This window comes from Coniosporium apollinis (genome assembly GCF_000281105.1).
Source record: "Coniosporium apollinis CBS 100218 chromosome Unknown supercont1.28, whole genome shotgun sequence".
Lineage (NCBI taxonomy): Eukaryota > Fungi > Ascomycota > Dothideomycetes > Coniosporium > Coniosporium apollinis.
The window spans coordinates 382699-399985 of record NW_006913290.1 but is presented as its reverse complement, the minus strand read 5'-3'; the positions used below and the strand labels follow the sequence as shown (position 1 = coordinate 399985).

The window sequence follows — 17287 nt, the reverse complement described above, 5'->3', positions numbered from 1 at the left end:
AGTGTCAGTCCTCTTCGAGAGTCGTTCGCACGACTCTCGAAGAATTCGAAAATCTTTCTACGACCTTTGTCGTGTTCTCCCAGATAAATGACTACCTCGAGAATATGCGTGACATCATTGCTACTTAACCGTTACGTTCATGGATGTCTTCCTGGTTGATACAGATGGCATCAATCCACACCCTCCTAGGCTCGTTCGGCCGCCGAAGTCTTCACAGCGCGCCGACGCAGTTATCAGTGATCAGGAGGCCGCGGCCTTTGGCATCGCACTGGATCCATTTGGGATTTTTTGTATTCCCTCACGGGTAGGAGAGGGCTTCATATTTGACGAGTGGATAATCCAGCCGGATATGCATAATCGTACAGCAGATGTCTGCACCATATCTACCGAGGAGCATTTGTATCATCCGTACCTCATCCGGGTGGATGAAAGGACTGTACTCAAAACGTTCTTTCGTCGGGCCTCGAGAACTGAAACGTGCTTTTAGCTTATCAGCTAGCTGTAAGGCTGGAGCAGCGCTCGCCATCCTCTTTGTCAAAGTTTCGTAAGACGGTTGGAACCTACAGGACCGATTTGACAGCAAAGGTCGCTTCGTAGAGTATAAGTCTATACTCAGATATGAAGGAAAGACAACCTCTGAGCACAAAAGATTCTCTCGTCGGGTAGGCTTCAGCCGCACGGATAACCCCGACCCGGCATGCTTCTTGGCTCTCCTTCTCAGTGGGAGAAAATCTACTTACTACGCTAGGTACTACATTATCTCTTACCACTAGCAACAATCGACGTTCAACGGACCGGAGAGAGCGTCTTTGATCCACAAATTAAACTCGCAGAAGCCTTCGCTATATCAGCATATCTTCACACACTTGCTTGAAGGCCGACAACAATTTTACCACACATCGATGGGCAATGGGCCCTCCCTCAAAACCTTCGCCTGACGCCGACACGGCCTCAATCGGCTTAACCTAAGATGTCAAACCACTAGGCGGCCGCGGTGACATACTGTAATGCCATTTTGGATCATGTTGCCTATCCTTCACCGATCGAATCTGAGCAGCTCAGCTCAGCTCAAGAAATCGCCAAGGTAGCAACAGAATGCGGGGAACGGCTCAGCTGTAGCAAAGCCTCATGCATCTCGACTTGCTGATTCGACTTGCTCAGGAGGCGTCCAGAGCTGAAGACGCCACAGCATGAACGCTGACGGCCTTGAAGACTGAAAACGGATTTACCAGCGACTGTCTGCCCGCCATGTGATGTCAAGTCCTATGTAGCGATCCCACTCTTCAACGATTCCAGTTGCCATAGACGTAAGCTGTCAGCCCGTCAGCTTCTTTGTTCACCTATAGTAGCCGGTTGATCAACCGCATCTCCGCACGCCTGTAAGATAACCGATGTCATCCCTTTTCCCAGCTGAAGTGCCATATGCGGGTGGTTAGAGTATTCATAAGCATTCCCCATCTCAAGGTCGATCTGTCAAAGCCTCTCAGAGTCTCAAATCTAATACCGTTCCGGCGCCCCCTTATATACCAGAACTCGTCTACCATGCTTCTCGCAACTTTTCTCTGTACATTACTCGCTATTGTCCAGCCCATCTTAGGCTGGGGAGAAGTGGGCCATCGTACAGTTGGTTACCTCGCCCGAAAATACCTTACAGAAGATGCTACTCATTTCGTAGATACCTTGCTTGCGAATGATCGAGGCTTAGACATTTCCGACGCTACTTTATGGGCCGATGGTCGTGTCAAGACTGAACGCCCGTTCACAAGACAATGGCACTGGATCGGTTAGTCCAACCATAGTACATTCTTGGCAGCAACAACATAACCTAAGATACACTATAGACGCACAGGACAATCCTCCCCATTCTTGTGGCGTCAACTACACACGTGACTGTACAGATCATGGAGTCCCTGGCTGTATAGTGTCTGCTATCTCGAATCTGGTTGGTGCCTCTACCTGCACAGACAATTATCCTGGGTGCACCAGGCCAGGATTCTTCGGTGCTGATACGGGTACAACATAGACGGGTGTCATCACCAACTCCTCAAGCGAGTTCAACACCAGGAAGGAAGCCCTGATGTTCCTGCTCCACTTCATCGGCGACATTCACCAACCGCTGCACACTGAGAACGCCTCGCGAGGCGGCAACGACATCGATGTCTGCTTCAATAACAGAAGCAGGAACCTCCATGCTGTTTGGGACACCGACATCGTACTGAAGTACCGCGGTCTTCCCCGCAATTCAAGCAACGACGATGAGAAAGCGGCAGCGAGAGAATGGGCAGACGAACTGCATAGCAACATTCAAGCCAGGGGTATCGCGGTGGAACAGGAGTGTAACGACATCAGCGACCCGCAGACTTGTGCGCTGGGGTGGGCGATGGAGGCGAACAAATGGATTTGTAGGCATGTGTTGAAGAATGGGGTGCCGTGGCTTGAGGACCAGAGGAACGATCTTGCACGTGGTTACTATAATGGCGCGGTTCCTATCGTGGACGAGCTTGTTGGGAAAGCGGGAGTGAGGCTTGCAGCGTGGCTGAATGCTATTGCTGCTGCGCAGCCGTCCCGCGGGAACTTTCTGGTGCAGAAGGCTGACGGGAACGAAGAGCCTGTTGAGAGCGAGGAGCTATGAGTGAGGATGGACTCGATCTTTCCTTGAGAATATCACGTAAGAAAGGTAAATTGACTCAGTACTTCGAGTTGCGACATCAAATCAAGTATGGAAGAGGGCCATGGTAATATGTTCAGCTTTGTCTTCTCCCGCATACATAGCCTTTCCTCTCCACATATATACACAGGTATCGGTCCTCTTATCCCTGGATCAAAGTGACTGGCCCTTTGTAGACTCTACGTCCTTCGATGTAGTAAAACACCAACGAAACAACGAAGACGCCCGCAAAGAGAACAGGTGCCCAGTTGAAACTCTGGGGGGTGACCTCACGAGCAACTGGCCATGCAATCCAGAACAACAAGTAAACAGTGTAGACGAAGGCAACGGCATTGATGTATTTGCCAGCGGCACCGAGACTCCACTGAGCGGGCGGAAGATTGTTCCCACCCCGGGTTCGCTGGAACAGCACGCAGCCGATGGACGTGCTGTATGTTGACATGAGCGCAATGAGCTGTAAAGATATGATAGCGTTAAAGGCGACCGTTGAACCGATGTTGATGAGTGAGAGAAGCATGGTAGTGGCACAGGTAAGTATGACTGAATTTCGAGGAATCTGAGACCCTGGGTGGACCTGGACACAAGTCACCTTTCAGTAATGAGCAACTGAGAGCGGATGGAAGTCTATCGTACCTTGGACAACCACCTACTAAATGGAAGCCCGTCATCGCGAGCGAAGGCAAACGTCTGCCGAGAAGCCGAAGCATTGCAACCAGTGCATCCCGCGGTTGCAATGATGAGTATCATCGTCACAAGGGGAATCGTTCCGTTGTAGGTGGCTTGTTGAAAGACATAGAGAAACGGGAAACCAGTCGGACTGCCCAAAGCGTCCTCGATGCTTGGAATGCTGTACAAGTAGGCGAAAACAACTACAAGACCCACGCATGCGTTTGCGGTATAACTCCACATCATAGCCCGCGGGACAGATAACGATGCTCTCTTAACCTCTTCGGACATGTGAGCGGCCGCATCAAAAGCTGTTCCACTGTTTAGCAGGATTTCCAGCCGAGTACCGGATAGGCTTACAGATAAGACAGTATACACTACTAATCTGGCCCACCATAACACTCAAACCGAGTGGTGTCCAGCCTCCGGTACTTGAGAACTGGGTGAAGACCACAGCCGCGTCTGGGTGTGGTGCCAAAGCAATGAGCACCCCAACGATCGGTATCCAACCCAGGCCGAAAAGGACCGCCATGAACTTTTGTATCTGCGGAAGCTGTCCCGCAAACGTGATGTTGATTATGCCAACAAGCACCGTCACGGCGATCACGAAGAGCGTCCCTTGCCAACCCGCGGGCGTGAAACTTGGCCTGTATGCCACTATTACGCCCTGGATGAGAGTTCCAACAACGAATGTCGCTCCTGCGGCGGTCGCTTGCCAGGATAAGGTCGACATCCATCCAGCCATGTAGCTCAAGAACCGCTGATACTGCGGCGGGGAGAACTCGGAAACCCAGTGATATTGTCCTCCGCTCGTGGGAGCCATGGATGCCATCTCTGCCAGCGACGCAACCACCAAGGACATCCCAAGGGCCGTCCATACGTAGGACCAGAATATGCCTGCATGTCCACCATTCAAGAGTCCTTGGGTGTTCGCGACCAAGAATACTTGCCAAGTCGCCTGCACGATGCAGGTGAAGGCTATCATGGAGGATTGGCGGAAGATTCTCTTGAGATCTGATTTCTTGCCCATTCGAAGCATATCCTCTTGGTCGGGGTCATGATTGGTGACTTGGACATCGACATCTCCGCTTTGCTTGATGGAATCATGGTAGTGATGCTTCAGCTCTAGATTGTTATTGTTCATGCTGCGCCTGGAGGTATGAGATGAAGACATGACTGCCGAAGTGCGTGGAAGAGCATGTAGAGTGTTGGAAAGGCCACACTCCTTTTGAGGAGCAGATGGAGATAAACTTGAACTAAGAGCGTGGTTTTTGACTTAGAATACAGCTAACTAGGCATCCAGCTAACGTGTAGCAAGGTCTTTTTAGAAGCGTGCTCGCAGCTCTCCCTGCTCCAATCCTTTTGCCACAGCGGCTTGGCCACTTAAACTTACTGCTTCTGAGTGATCCTAGTCAAAGTAGCTCTACTACTCGCCGGACATCCAATTGACGGCGGGAGGAGGGCCGCCAGCACTCCCATGCAAGGACCCTCGGCCGGGGGTGCGGGCCAAATTGAAACGACACGGGAATTGGTGCCCGCAACGGCAACTGGCCCGTGTGGGCTTCATGGAGGGAAGATGGGCCAGATCAACTCTTACTTTTAACAGTTAAAGCTCTTGCTCCTTCGAAGGCCTCCACCTGCAGCCTCCCGGTGATCGACAGGGCAGTCTATCCACAGCCTCAGAATTCGAGCTCCATATGCCATGTAGGTGCAGACCACGCGCCAAAGCCTCGAACCAACGAACTCGCCCTTGGACGGTTGAGTGAGAATTAGCGGCGTTGTTTCAGTAAAAGGAGTTGACGTATTCCCACAAGTCGAACCACGGACTTTCCATACGGAAACGCAATCTGAGCATGGTCTTGAGCCAGGAAAATAGTCCGTTGCTCTTGCCTCGAAAGCTGTAATACAGCATGCCAAAACTCATTCCTAAACCCCTTTCTCGCCGAGGAATGCAAAGATGGTAAAAGTACAACGAACATCCAACTACCAAAACGCCCGAGTGATGGACCTGACCCTGATGATAGGCTTCCTTTTTCCCTCAGAAGAAGACAAGAAAAGGTCGAGACCCGCATCACCCACGCAGCAGCCGTCTTGAAGCTCTTTACCTTTCGCACTGTATATTCCCCATGCTCCTCCAATCCCACCTTACTCTCAAAACCGCTCACCATCTCACTTCCCATAACTGAAATTCCCGAACATCCCTCCCGGCGTCAAACTCCCCATACCGTGCCCCCCCTGACTCCCCGGCTGCGGCGTCCCCGCCAGCCCCGCCGTCCCCGTCGTCGGCGTACTCGGGCCGCCCTCCCTCCCATGAAACTGGAACGCGGCTCCCAACGCCCCACCACCGCCACCGGTCCCATTAACCGCCTGTCCCCCACCAGCAGCATGGCCCTGGTTCGCCGCTAAGATCGCCGCCTGCGTCGCCGCGCTCGCCGGAGCCCCGACGCCCGTAAGGCCCCACATCTGCCCGTTCAGGTCCTCCGGGACGTTTCCATCGAAGAACTTGGCGCGCATGAGCCAGAAGACCGTTCCCGTGAGCCAGGCGTCGGAGCCGGCTTGGTGCTGGGTCCCTACACGCGCGCAGCCGAGGTGGTCGGCGAGGTCCTGCAGCGCGGATTTGGTGCCGAGTTCGTTCAGGACCGCTTTCGCGGCGTCCGAGGTTAGTGCGTTGCGCTGGTGCAGCTTCTGCGCATGCCGGAGGAGGTATTTGACGTCGAGGAGCTGCGGGAAAAATGTGCTGACCAGGGCGCGGTAGTCGTCTTCGTCGTTGGGGAGGGGCTGGCACCACATTAGTTTTACGAGGTAGGCGAAGTCGTAGCCGGAGTGGAAGGATATCCAGTGCACGTCGTCGCTGAGCACGAGGCCGGAAGTTAGGAGCAGGGAGCCGAATTCGAGCGGGTCGATGCCGGATTCGGCGTGTTTTGTAAAGTCGGAGCCGGATTTTTGGAGTAGTTGGATGGATTCTTCGTTGTACATGTCTGATTCCAGCGAGAATTGGAAGTTGAAGGTCCAGGTCGTGGGGCATGCTATTAGATTATTGGTGTAGGCGCCTGAGGCTTGGAGGGTTGAGGGGTCGGCGCGCACCGGGGGTGTCTGGCCAGTGGCTGAGAAGAGGGTTATGCCGAGTTGAATGATCTTGAGCAGGTCGACGTTGCAGCGGACGGTCTGGTAGTGATAGGACGCTTTTGAGTTGAACTCGCCCATGGGGCGGGCGACTACACCGGGGAACTCGGTATCCTTGGATTCTTGTTAGTCCTGTTGTCCTAAGTCCGCCTATGCCTAGACATTTCTCGACTACATACCATGCTGATGTACGGGTACTTCTCCACCAAGCTCCGCAGCATCTGCATCTCCTGCGCAAGATTGTTCCTCCACACTTCTCGTATCCTGGTGCCCATGCCCTTTGCGCCTGCTGCTGGGGTCGGTCCATCATGTGCTTGTTGTTGTATCGCTGGCGCATGGGCAAATCGCATCTGGGCCTCTTGGCTTGCTAGGCCCGTACCTCCTCCGCCTGCCAGTCCTCCGCCTCCGCCAAAGTGAGCTTGTAACCCTCCATTGCCTGCTCCTGGACCGAACACATTGGCGCCCGCAAAGCCTGGGTGGCCGCCGAGGTTCTGTGCACGTAGACTGGGATTCGCTTGCGGTATGTGAGAGGGCTGCTGTATCGCATGCGGATTATAATGTGCGAAAGGGTTCGAAGGATTGCTCTGGTGATATCGGCCTGCTGTGGGTGGCATATCTGCTCGGGTGGTCAAGGGGAGTACTTGTAGACGGATGGATGTAAGTCGGCGGGTTTGCGCATGGAGCTTGCGGTTGTCGTCGGCGGAGCTCTGTGTAAGAATTGGGTTGCAGTGAATCTTCGCCTCTGAGTTCTTGTATGGATATGTTGTTCGGGCAGTGGGACGTGAGTGTTTGTGGTTCAGTCGTGTTTTATGCGGTTCAGATGTCGCGACGTCCTGGTTCACCGAGTGCTTTCCGCCAAGCCGCCTCGAGCTTCACTCCCACGTCCAGCATCGTCAACTCTGCCTCCATACTCTCGTGCCCCACACATTGCGAAATCAAGAACACTGTAGGCGAAAGCTCCCCCCAGATACAACATCTACTGCTACAGCAGCCACTGACCTCCCACTCGCGCAGCAAACCCGCAATGGCACCCCGCGGCAACCTCACCGGCTTCGACCCGCAAAAGCTCGCCGCGTCCTCAGGCGCACCACCTCGAGATCCATGGGCTCGATAGTACGTTCCTCATCCATCTACAGCCACCATTGATGCCCTCCCCACCTTCCGAGCTCCCGTCATAAGTTCTAAGGTAAACGGAACTCGCATTACTGACCAGGCCTGTCCCCGCAGCGAAGCATGGCGCTACACCGGCCCATTCAGCCGCTGGAACCGCTTTAAGGGCGCCTTCCCCGGCCTCGGCATCGCGACAGTCGCATTCGCAGGGTATCTCGTATATGAGAGGATCTTCTTGAAAGACGAGCATGGGCATGGGGACGGTGGGGATCATCATGGTATCGCTACGTGAGAGGAGCTGGGCGCGGGGAAGTGTACGGGGGGAAAGTGCGAGTGGTGTCTATGTTCTGGCGTCTCGGATGGGGATGGGCAGTGCTTCATCTTGAGGATGGCTTGAGCTGCTTGTACATATAGAAGAGCTTATGATCACAAGATGAGTGCCATTGGATGTGCCAGTGCATGGCTGGCGAGACTGCGCGTGGGTGTGTCTGGTTCAACCCATGCCCCAGAATGGAATGATCAATGAAGCTTCGCGTCCGGTGTAGTACTGAAGGAGACGAGCTTCGAAGATTGGATCCTGAGTAGAAGAGTTGTTGCGAGGCTTGATCAAGGATGTAGAAGATATACATGTTTCTACCAGAGCCGCCTGCACCTTCCAACCGGGGTATCTCAATTCTAATCTGCCTCAAACGCCAAACCTGTATCCCAGACCCTCGGCAAATAGAACTTCGTGTTCTCATACACCAAAAACGTAACACACGTCGATGGCAACACCCTGACAATGTTGGGTCCCAGCCTGTCAATGCGTCAGCACACAACCTAAGCACTCCATTCCCTCCTGGCCACCGAAAGCTGTTAGGAAAGACCTACCCCTTGTAAAACCCACCCAACCCCTCCTTCCTCCAAACCTGCACGACCACATCCCTCGCGCTCTTATACGCCTTATCCGCATTATACGTCTGCAGCCTCGCGCGGACGACCTGATACGGATACGTAACGCTCCCCGCAAAGACCTTACTCCCCGCACTCAGCACCAAATAATCCCAGTTGCTCAGCTCGCCCACCTGTCCCGCGCCCCCACCCGCACCGGCTAGCTGCCTTGCCCGCCGTCGCTTCAGCTGCTCGTACGCCATGAACTGTACCGCGCCGTGGCTGACCCCGAAGAGGCTGGGTATTAGGCCGCGATAGAAGCCGGCGAGCCCCTCGGAGGCGAGGATCTCGCGCACGCCGTGCGAGATACTGTGGTAGGCGCCGGGTGCAGAGCGCGAGGAGGATAGCATGCGGGTCTTGATAACCCAGATCGGGTTCGTGAGGACTGCGGTCAGAATGCCGGAGAGGCCGGAGGCGAGGAAGTAGTCCAGGGAGGTGAGGTGCACGTTGTGGCCGCGCCAGGACTGAAAGATGTCTTTAAGATTGCGGTACCTGGGCTTGGGGTTAGAGGAGTTCGTTTTGAGGTGTGGTGGGCAAAGATAGTAGGGTTGAGGGTACTATGCTGGGCTTACCAGAGGAAGTACAACCCCCAGCTCACGGAGTTACCGATCATGTTGGGCATCAAACCGCGATAGAGAGCAGCGTAGCTGCCTTCGTCGCGCACGATATTGCGCATGAGGTGGAAGGAGTTCCCCCATTGTGGGCGGTGGGTATGGTCCACTGAGGCTCTCGGTCAACGCATGTTATTCACAGGCGCATGTGCACATACACTGGAGACGCGTCTTCAACACATCGAAAGGGTGCACAGCCAAGGTCGCGATGACCCCGGCGGAGAAGCCTGCTACGGTTTCGACGAAGGAGGGAGAGAGCCCATTGCTTTGCGTCTTAGTTTCGATGGGCGGATACACCCTCGTCATGATAAAGAAGAGAAATTCAACGGAGGGTCTGCATGCTGGACCAGGAACCACACGGCCTATAGCAGCGACCTGGGGTATGTGAGTCTAGGGTGGTGGGCAGTGACTTGCTCGGTATGCAGTTGGCCATGTCGTTGGAGTTTGGAGGGGAACGCCATTGCGTAGGGCCTCGGCTTGTAGAGATGCGGGTCACGTGCCGATAGCTACTCGTCCTCAAACTTCAAGCGCGATCCGAAAAGTCCGTTGCCGCATTGAGAGGTACTCATAGCTCTAGCAGTGGATAACCCTCAAGCGCAGTCCCCAGACCAAAGACACCTTAGGTGATCGATGCATTGAGGAGCTGAACTGCTGAGCATCTTCTTATCTCTTTTGTATTAAATCAGTCTAGCTGCTCTACGGCTGACAAGATCATGAGTCCAGTTTCATCATGAATCCGGTAAAAACTAAGCTACAGCGAGGATGCGGCAGCGAACTTTTCGATTCGCCGTTGCTCCGTAGCAGCATGATCTTGGGACATTAATCATTCTGTTCAGAAACACCGATGAAAATCGACTATCGATAACTGTAGCCATCATTGAACCACAACCGCAACCCTTCATCAGCCACAAGTGGTAGCAGCAGGTGCACTGAAAAGATTAGAGCAAATTAGATTGCAGCACGCCCCAGGGTCAGCGAGGTCCAAAGCCGCTCCCGAGGGAGCGCAGGCTCGCGCCGCTGTCGTCGTTACCGTTATCGTCGTCATTTGAGTTGTCGTGGTTGAATCAATTCGAAGCTTGAGATCGCGATCAGCCAGGGAAGTGGACAGAGACTGCAACGAAGAGAGGATATATATACCAGAGTCGGAGCAATAGTTGTAACAGTCTTAAGCTTTCGGCTTGAGGTTTAGGCATGAACATGCTGACAAGACCGCAGGCGTGGCGTAAGCTGCAAGCCAAACTGGGAGCTTCGCACCGCGTTCGTCTAGGCGGCGATCAAGCGCTCGCTTCGTTGCTCCTGCGACTTGACTCTCGGTGGTGGCTACTGTCTCTGTGGTCACGACAGTACTTGTGGCAGTGGTTATACTGAGAATGGTCAGGTAACCTCATCATGGCCTTGTATTTATGAATATACTGACGTCTCAGAGGGGAAAAGCGTTGTAGTAGAGGTGGATGTCCCGATGCGTAGGAATGAGCTACAGAAACTTGTTGCCGGCCCCGAGAAGGCTTTCATGACGGCAAGAGCGCTAACTATCCAGCAAGGCGTCCTTTCTTCAAGGTCTCGGTCCATCAGATCCATGGAGTCCTCGTACGACATAAATATTCCATCTTCAGACTCTACGAACGCCGGCTATGCGAGAGCATGATGTTTTGAGGCCAGAGAGAGGCAGAGCAGTGCCAGAGCATAAGATTGAACCCGGAAATGCATGATTTTATAAGGCCGAAGAACAAAGCAAGCAACCTGAAGAATATAAATTAGAGCAAGTAAGAGGGTTTGAGATTGGGAGGATTGAGAACAGAGGAACCGGTTGCCCAGAGCAGCTGAGGCTCCAGTGTCATCTCGGTTGATAATTTGCAAGGGTAATGTACCGCTTCGTGACATGACATGACGCTGAAAGGTCTCACCTACGCCGAAGCAACCTCACTAAGCTAAAGTTCTAGTTGGAGAACATCTTCTCCTGAGAACGAAACTTGGTACCAGCGTACGCCGGACCTCTTTTGGCCCAACTGTGGGGTCGCTCACCCTTCTGTCGTATCTAGTCTTCGCGCTGTTATGATAGTGAAGTCCCTAACGAGGTCGAACCGCTTGGCATTCGGACAAATACGAAGGAGGGGGTATTTATTGGGGAAGCGGCCGCTTGACGGCGCCCATGAGTCCCCTCAAGACAATACTATAGTGCACACGGAGGTGGACTGACTCGTTAGATATATCTTCAGTCAATACAAAGACCAGGATAAAGTATATAAACCGTTTGTCAATGTTTGTTGATGGTATCAGAGGGTGTCAAGCGGCTGCCGCTTCCCCAATAAATACACCCTCCTTCGTACGGTGTGAATGATGTAACCGGACTGTTTAAAGATCGACCAATCCGGACTGGTACACAGCAGACAGGTGATCCGCTACCATTCCGCAGACATGTAGTTAACCGGGAGCGCGCGTGCTGACAGACGCGCTGTATGTTGGGAAGATCTGCTCGATACAGTATAGTGGACAAGATTGGTCTGAAACCCAAATCACAAAAACGATGGTGAGGCCTTGCATTCAAATGGCCGCTCCAATGTTCTCGAGTATATGCGTCCGTTGTGTGGTAATGACAGCCGTGGCTGTAATTGGAAATGGTCGATGCCATAAAGAAGATTCGGAACCTGCCGCGCCAATCGGAACAAACAACCTGCTACGAGACATACGAAGGACGGATTTATATTGAGGAAGCGGACGTTTGGCCGCGTGCGATCACGAGGGATTGAAAGACAGTATTCCGGCGCTTATGCGAAGAGAATTGAGCCTTGAGAGGCCTCTGTGGTCAGTAAAAGTCTGAATTTCCATCGGATCACTCACTTGATGATTCTTTGCTGATGAGAGGAAGTGTGGCCAAGCGTCCGCTTCCTCAATATAAACCCCATCCTTCGTAGCTATGAGGATTCACAAGTAAACGGAGGCTCCAAAGGCTTCGTACAGTGACCGGTATTTATGTGCCCTACAAAAGACCTTCCCGCATTCGCTCACATTATCTGCAACTCTGGGCCTGGAGGCCTTCCAACGACAGCGGACGCAATAGAGACTTGTGGGTTTCCAGCCCAAACACTATCCAAACAAGCTCGCTGAAACGCAGCAAAGAGAACACGTTGATCACATGATACAGCCTCTCCACTGTGCATCACTTGCCTGCTCCGTTGCCACCGCTGAAACTATAGTTTCCTCTCCTGTACTCGTCATACCCGCCTGGACTCACGGTCCTAGGCGGGCTCTGTTTCCTGTAACCCTCATACCCGTCACCGTACTCTTCGTCTCTGCCATAATCGCCTACGCTTCCCGTCCGGTCCTCGCCCCAGCTCAGCGGCCGTCCGGGATGTTGTCCCTCATAAGTTTCGGTGGAGTGGAGGAGGGCGTACTCGTCGTCTTCCCGACTGCCGCTGCGCTGGGGTTGTGTCCCCTCATCGACATCGTGCTCAGGATCGTCGACATTGGCGGACCACGCGTCTTTGTTGCCCGCCTCCAGTGTTTGGGGGTTGTTGGTTGCGCCGCCGTGCGCGTGGACGGGGAGGGTGCCGTCTTTGCGGAACTTGATGAGGTAGTAGGCTGAGATGGCCGAGGTGAGGAGGAAGAGGAGGCTGTGACGAGACTTAATTAGCCTGTTGCCTGGCAGCAAAAGGGTACTGGATAGAAACCTACAAGATAACTACGCCGAAGCCTACCGTTGCTCGGCTGAGCTTGCATTTGCCTTCTGTGCCATAGGCGAAGGTGGTACAGTTGCCGGAGTCTTTGTCAATGTTCCTATCCTTTGCGCCTTGCCGGATGCCGGCGGCGTTCCAGGTTGCGACGCTGATGAAGGCTGCGAACCAGAAGATCTGTGCGGGTCAGTCTCCAGCCGTATTTATGCTATATGGGAGCCTAGGAGAGGAATAGCCATACTGTATATAGGATGTCGACCGCTGCGAATGCATAGGCGTTTGCGAATCTGACGGCTCGGGTCCAGAGCGGCACCATTACTTGATAGATGAGCGCTGGGATGGTGAAGAAGCACTGCAAGTTGCGTGTGTTAGTCTTTCTCGCCGTGCTTCTCTGCGTTCACTACTTGCAAGCTCTTACCATCGCGAAGTAATATTTCGACGGGCTGCCCGTACTGCCATCTTTCGTGAAAACGGCCAGCATTATGCAGCCCGCGATGAAGACCATCAGAGCTTGGAGGCCATGTGCAACAGCCTTACAGCGCTGTATGTAGCTCTGCTCGATCCTCATCTCGGCCTTCGGAGCGTGGAATGTGTCGGTTTCTAGGAGCTGGCGGAGAGTAAACACAGCGTCGGAGCTGATCTTCGGCTGGGGAGCGAGCGATGGGATGGATTTTTGAATGTGATAGGATTCGACCGGAGAGATGGATGCTTTTGATAAGGAACTGAACACGAGGTTTGCTGTCAGCCTCACGACTGAGCCTCTCCTGCTGCGCTGTGGGCTGCGCCAAAGACTCGTGCTTTCAGCCTTACCAGCTAAGAATAGATTAGAACCACGCCGCAGATCCCGCTTGAAGCGAGAGCTCTAAATCTACCCACTGACTGCCTTAGTTGTTAGGCATAATTTTTTTTGCTGTAAAAGAGCCAGCTCTCATATCAGTCCACCACTGCTGCTACGCATCAGCAAGACACCGCCGTTTGGTCTCAAGGTGTCGCGTGCGGAAAGCCAAAACATGATTTAGCCGCAGACATGACTACGTTGTGTAGCGCCTGCCAAAACATCGATGCCTTACTCCTCTTCCAGGCCCTGTGTACACGGTTGAAAGACGCTTTGGCTTCGACACTCACCTGTTCTACCGTCTTCACGGTTCAATCGATGAGTTGAAGGCTGCCGCTGCCGGACAGTGCCACTTATGTTTCCTGGTTTTTGAGAGTATCAAGGCGTGGGGCAACAGGCATGGACGCTATTGAGAGGGGATTCCGCTTTCTGTGACGTCTGGAGACACCTCTGGCGACCCGGACCTTATCCCTCTGCAGAGACTGAAGGACCGAGTTGGCAGCTTCTTCCAAAGCATTCCCCAATTCCACAGAGCCGCGACCCTGCAGGACGCGCTTGCGACTCGTGTGGACTCTACAGCGGGAATCGTGCTCGAAGTAGTGTTCTGGCATACGAACAGTTCGGATCCACAAACAGAACTTATCAATATCAATGTCCACTTGAATGACGATGAAGATACCAAGCAAATTATAGGAGCCCTTTCTCTCATTTCCAGTCTTCCACGTTAGTCCAATCATATCTGATTCTTTGTCTGAGTGTATTGCCCCAAACCCTCATGCAGCTCGAGATAGAAACGTAGCTGATCAACGCGACCGTATGAAGATGAAATCGCGCAGATTGCGACGGGGCGTGTCGTCTTTGACGATGACGCAACAGGTAGTCCCTATGCCTCACTTCTGGGGCGTCTCTCGCTCAGAAATTGTGTCGAGAACAATGAGTTATGTCGCAAGCGGAGATCGGAGCATTGCAGCGCCTTACCGACTCGTGTGATCGATGTGGGACCGAACGACGCTCAGTCACAGCCGTTCTTGTACGTCTCAAAGAACGAAGAAGCTCCATATGTATGTCTGAGCCACTGCTGGGGTACAGGTCATTGATTCAAGACCGAGCTGGCTTCACTGAAAGAGCGCCAGCAACAGATCAACCTTGAGGGGCTGACAAAGTCTTTCCAAGATGCCGTTGCCATTACCCGCAATCTCGATATAAGGTACCTCTGGATCGATAGCATTTGTATAATCCAAGATTCCCCTGAGGACTGGCAGAAAGAAGCAGCAGACATGGACAGGGTCTTCGGCGACGCCACGGTGACCGTCTTCGCAGTGGGCGCTGAAGACGATGATGGAGGCAGTTTCCTGCCCCGGTCCGGTGCCGCTATCGCTATGTGCAGGACGCCTGTGTTTGATGAGTTAGTGAGCAAAATCCGGGACACAGCAGTACAATCTTCCTTTATTCAGCGGAGGCTGTTTCATCCTCAGTACGCGCTACCTCGGCAGCAACACGTCTTCAATTTGATCAGGTAGCTCGACGGGCGTGCGGAATACGACTTCCCGCTTGATCTGAGGGCTTGGACGCTGCATGAGCCCGTCTTCTCATTCAGATCTCTGAACTACAGCGGCTTCGAACTCGAGTGGACTTGTCCAACGCTGGTAGGATGTGAGTGTACGCCGGAAAGCGTTACGTGTGATGAGCGATGGTCACTCGAAGAGACGGCGGACCCGAACAAGCCCCTGACCAAGGAAGAAATGGAGTTCGACCTTTACAGATCATGGCATCGTACCGTGGAAGCCTACACGATACGCCGACTGACATACGGAAAAGACAAATTGCCCGCATTGTCCGGCTTGGTCGGGCAGTTTCAGGTACTTACCTAGCCGGTATCTGGCAGAATGATCTCCGCGGTGGGCTGACCTGGTACCTGCCGTCCTTCCCACCTTCCCCACGAGCTCTTTCGTGGTCGTGGGCCAGCGTCGACGGCGTAATCCATTATCTGTGAGAACGGGCATGGCGTTTCGGCAAATTAATATACGAGGACAAGGATGACCTCTTCGTCGAACTCCAGTGCGAGGCACTGGATTGTAAGGTGCAGCTGCAGGGGCTTAATCCATTTGGAGAAGTCAACGCTGGTACGCTTACACTGCGCGGACGTCTGAAGCATGTCCTGGTGAGAGAGTGGCAAAAAGACTGCGAAGAGGGAGCCTTCCTACCTAGAGGGACACCGTCCCTCTTCGATGATCAAACGTTAAATAAGATCGGATGGTCTCAGCCGGACGACTGCCGATGGACTGGGAGGGAGCTCTGATGCATCCCACTCGTAGGCAAACCGAAACGCCGAGTAATGCAATGTCTCGCACTGATACCTACGGGGTCTGAGGGTCCAATGAACCACCGTGTTAAGGCGAAGGAGTTCACACGGGTTGGCATGCTGTGGACGTGGTCCGAGGACAACGGTTCCGGCCCAGACATCCCGCCTTTCAGTCCGGTGCACTGGTTGGCGGATGCGGCGATATCGACTATTACCGTTGTGTGAACACGACAGGCAAAAAGGCTTCATTCTCATCCTCACCGCGAAGCCGTGGACATCTGTGGGTTGTATCGCATTGTCGCAACATCCTATATGAAGACTTCGCCTGCGGGATAGACTTGGCTACTAAACACCATCTCCTTCTCATATTGACTCTGGTGAGCAAGGCCAAACCTTGGCGACCTTTATTGAGTGATCTGCCTCTTCATCAGCTTTACAGAGCCGTGCCCCACCCAATGTCCGCTTAACACCCGACGCCGTAATCATGCTGCGGTATACACGCGAGCCTCTAGATAGTGATGAGTACTAGGACGCCGTTCTCGGCTCGACTGTGCCTCAGTCCACGACGATCTCTGCCCTGCTGTTTGTTGCCACGAACCCGATTCCCAGCTACCCATCACCTACTGCCGCGCCCTCCTCTCTACTGCAGCCTCAACCTCCCTCATCAATCCCACAAGATCCTGCTCCCCGGCTTCAAACTCCAACGCCTGCCCGACCCACTCCCTCGCCTCCTCCAACCTCCCCATCTCAAACAGACACCTGCCCCTCCTCCACCACCCCTTCGCATTTCCCACCCTCTTCATCTCAACACTGGACTCCGCATCCACCGCACCCTCCGCCCAGTGCTGCAACGCCATATGCGCCTGCGCGCGGTTCGCATACAGCCCACTAACCTCCTCCCGCACCAACCCGCTCGGCTCCCAGCCAGGCCGCCCCAGCGCCATGTCGATGCCGAGGCTATACATGCGGATCGCGTCGCCGTGCGCGCCTTTGCGGAAGGATGCGTTGCCTGTTTCGCGCAGCTTGCCGATTTGGGCGGAGCGCTTGGGGTTTACGGGGACCGGGGGTGGGGGGACACCGTTGGGGGTGTCGAGGGAGAGGAGGGAGCGGTGGAGGAGGTTTAGGGCTGTGAGCTCGGTGGTGAGAGCCGCGGAGGTGCTGCTGCTACTGCTGCTGACGGCTTTGGTAGTGGGGTCGAGGTGGAGAGGGAGAAGGGTGAATATGTCCGCTTCGGCGGCCATGGTTGTGGCCGGTAGGTCGCTCTGGTATTCTCGGGCGTATAAAAGTAGGGTGATGTGTCTATTCGTAGTTTCGCTTCGTTTTTATGTGTTCTATTGGTATATTCGAAGAAGACAGATCAGCATTGGCACA

At 53.8% G+C, this 17287-nt stretch overlaps 7 protein-coding genes across 7 annotated transcripts; 2 read left to right on the top strand and 5 right to left on the bottom strand.

Moving 5' to 3' along the window:
- Window positions 1-1901: 1901 nt before the first annotated feature.
- On the top strand, window positions 1902-2632 carry W97_05875 (uncharacterized protein; the record flags this gene model as incomplete). The annotated part of the gene is made up of 2 exons (XM_007783756.1): window positions 1902-1916; window positions 2024-2632. 2 exons carry the CDS (start codon window positions 1902-1904, stop codon window positions 2630-2632), a joined length of 624 nt encoding a protein of 207 aa, XP_007781946.1.
- Window positions 2633-2810: 178 nt separating this feature from the next.
- Window positions 2811-4508, bottom strand: W97_05874 (uncharacterized protein; the record flags this gene model as incomplete). Its single annotated transcript, XM_007783755.1, has 3 exons — window positions 2811-3242; window positions 3302-3645; window positions 3695-4508. The coding sequence occupies 3 exons, from the start codon at window positions 4506-4508 to the stop codon at window positions 2811-2813; spliced, it is 1590 nt and encodes a 529-aa protein (XP_007781945.1).
- A 995-nt stretch (window positions 4509-5503) lies between these two features.
- Window positions 5504-7071, bottom strand: W97_05873 (uncharacterized protein; the record flags this gene model as incomplete). The annotated part of the gene is made up of 3 exons (XM_007783754.1): window positions 5504-5701; window positions 5780-6571; window positions 6637-7071. 3 exons carry the CDS (start codon window positions 7069-7071, stop codon window positions 5504-5506), a joined length of 1425 nt encoding a protein of 474 aa, XP_007781944.1.
- A 410-nt stretch (window positions 7072-7481) lies between these two features.
- W97_05872 (uncharacterized protein) lies at window positions 7482-7859 on the top strand (the record flags this gene model as incomplete). The annotated part of the gene is made up of 2 exons (XM_007783753.1): window positions 7482-7570; window positions 7685-7859. The coding sequence occupies 2 exons, from the start codon at window positions 7482-7484 to the stop codon at window positions 7857-7859; spliced, it is 264 nt and encodes an 87-aa protein (XP_007781943.1).
- Window positions 7860-8242: 383 nt separating this feature from the next.
- Window positions 8243-9414, bottom strand: W97_05871 (uncharacterized protein; the record flags this gene model as incomplete). Its single annotated transcript, XM_007783752.1, has 4 exons — window positions 8243-8363; window positions 8438-8989; window positions 9070-9217; window positions 9267-9414. 4 exons carry the CDS (start codon window positions 9412-9414, stop codon window positions 8243-8245), a joined length of 969 nt encoding a protein of 322 aa, XP_007781942.1.
- Window positions 9415-12265: 2851 nt separating this feature from the next.
- On the bottom strand, window positions 12266-13347 carry W97_05870 (uncharacterized protein; the record flags this gene model as incomplete). Its single annotated transcript, XM_007783751.1, has 4 exons — window positions 12266-12719; window positions 12781-12956; window positions 13021-13131; window positions 13198-13347. 4 exons carry the CDS (start codon window positions 13345-13347, stop codon window positions 12266-12268), a joined length of 891 nt encoding a protein of 296 aa, XP_007781941.1.
- A 3189-nt stretch (window positions 13348-16536) lies between these two features.
- On the bottom strand, window positions 16537-17157 carry W97_05869 (uncharacterized protein; the record flags this gene model as incomplete). The annotated part of the gene is made up of 1 exon (XM_007783750.1): window positions 16537-17157. The coding sequence occupies one exon, from the start codon at window positions 17155-17157 to the stop codon at window positions 16537-16539; it is 621 nt and encodes a 206-aa protein (XP_007781940.1).
- Window positions 17158-17287: the final 130 nt, after the last annotated feature.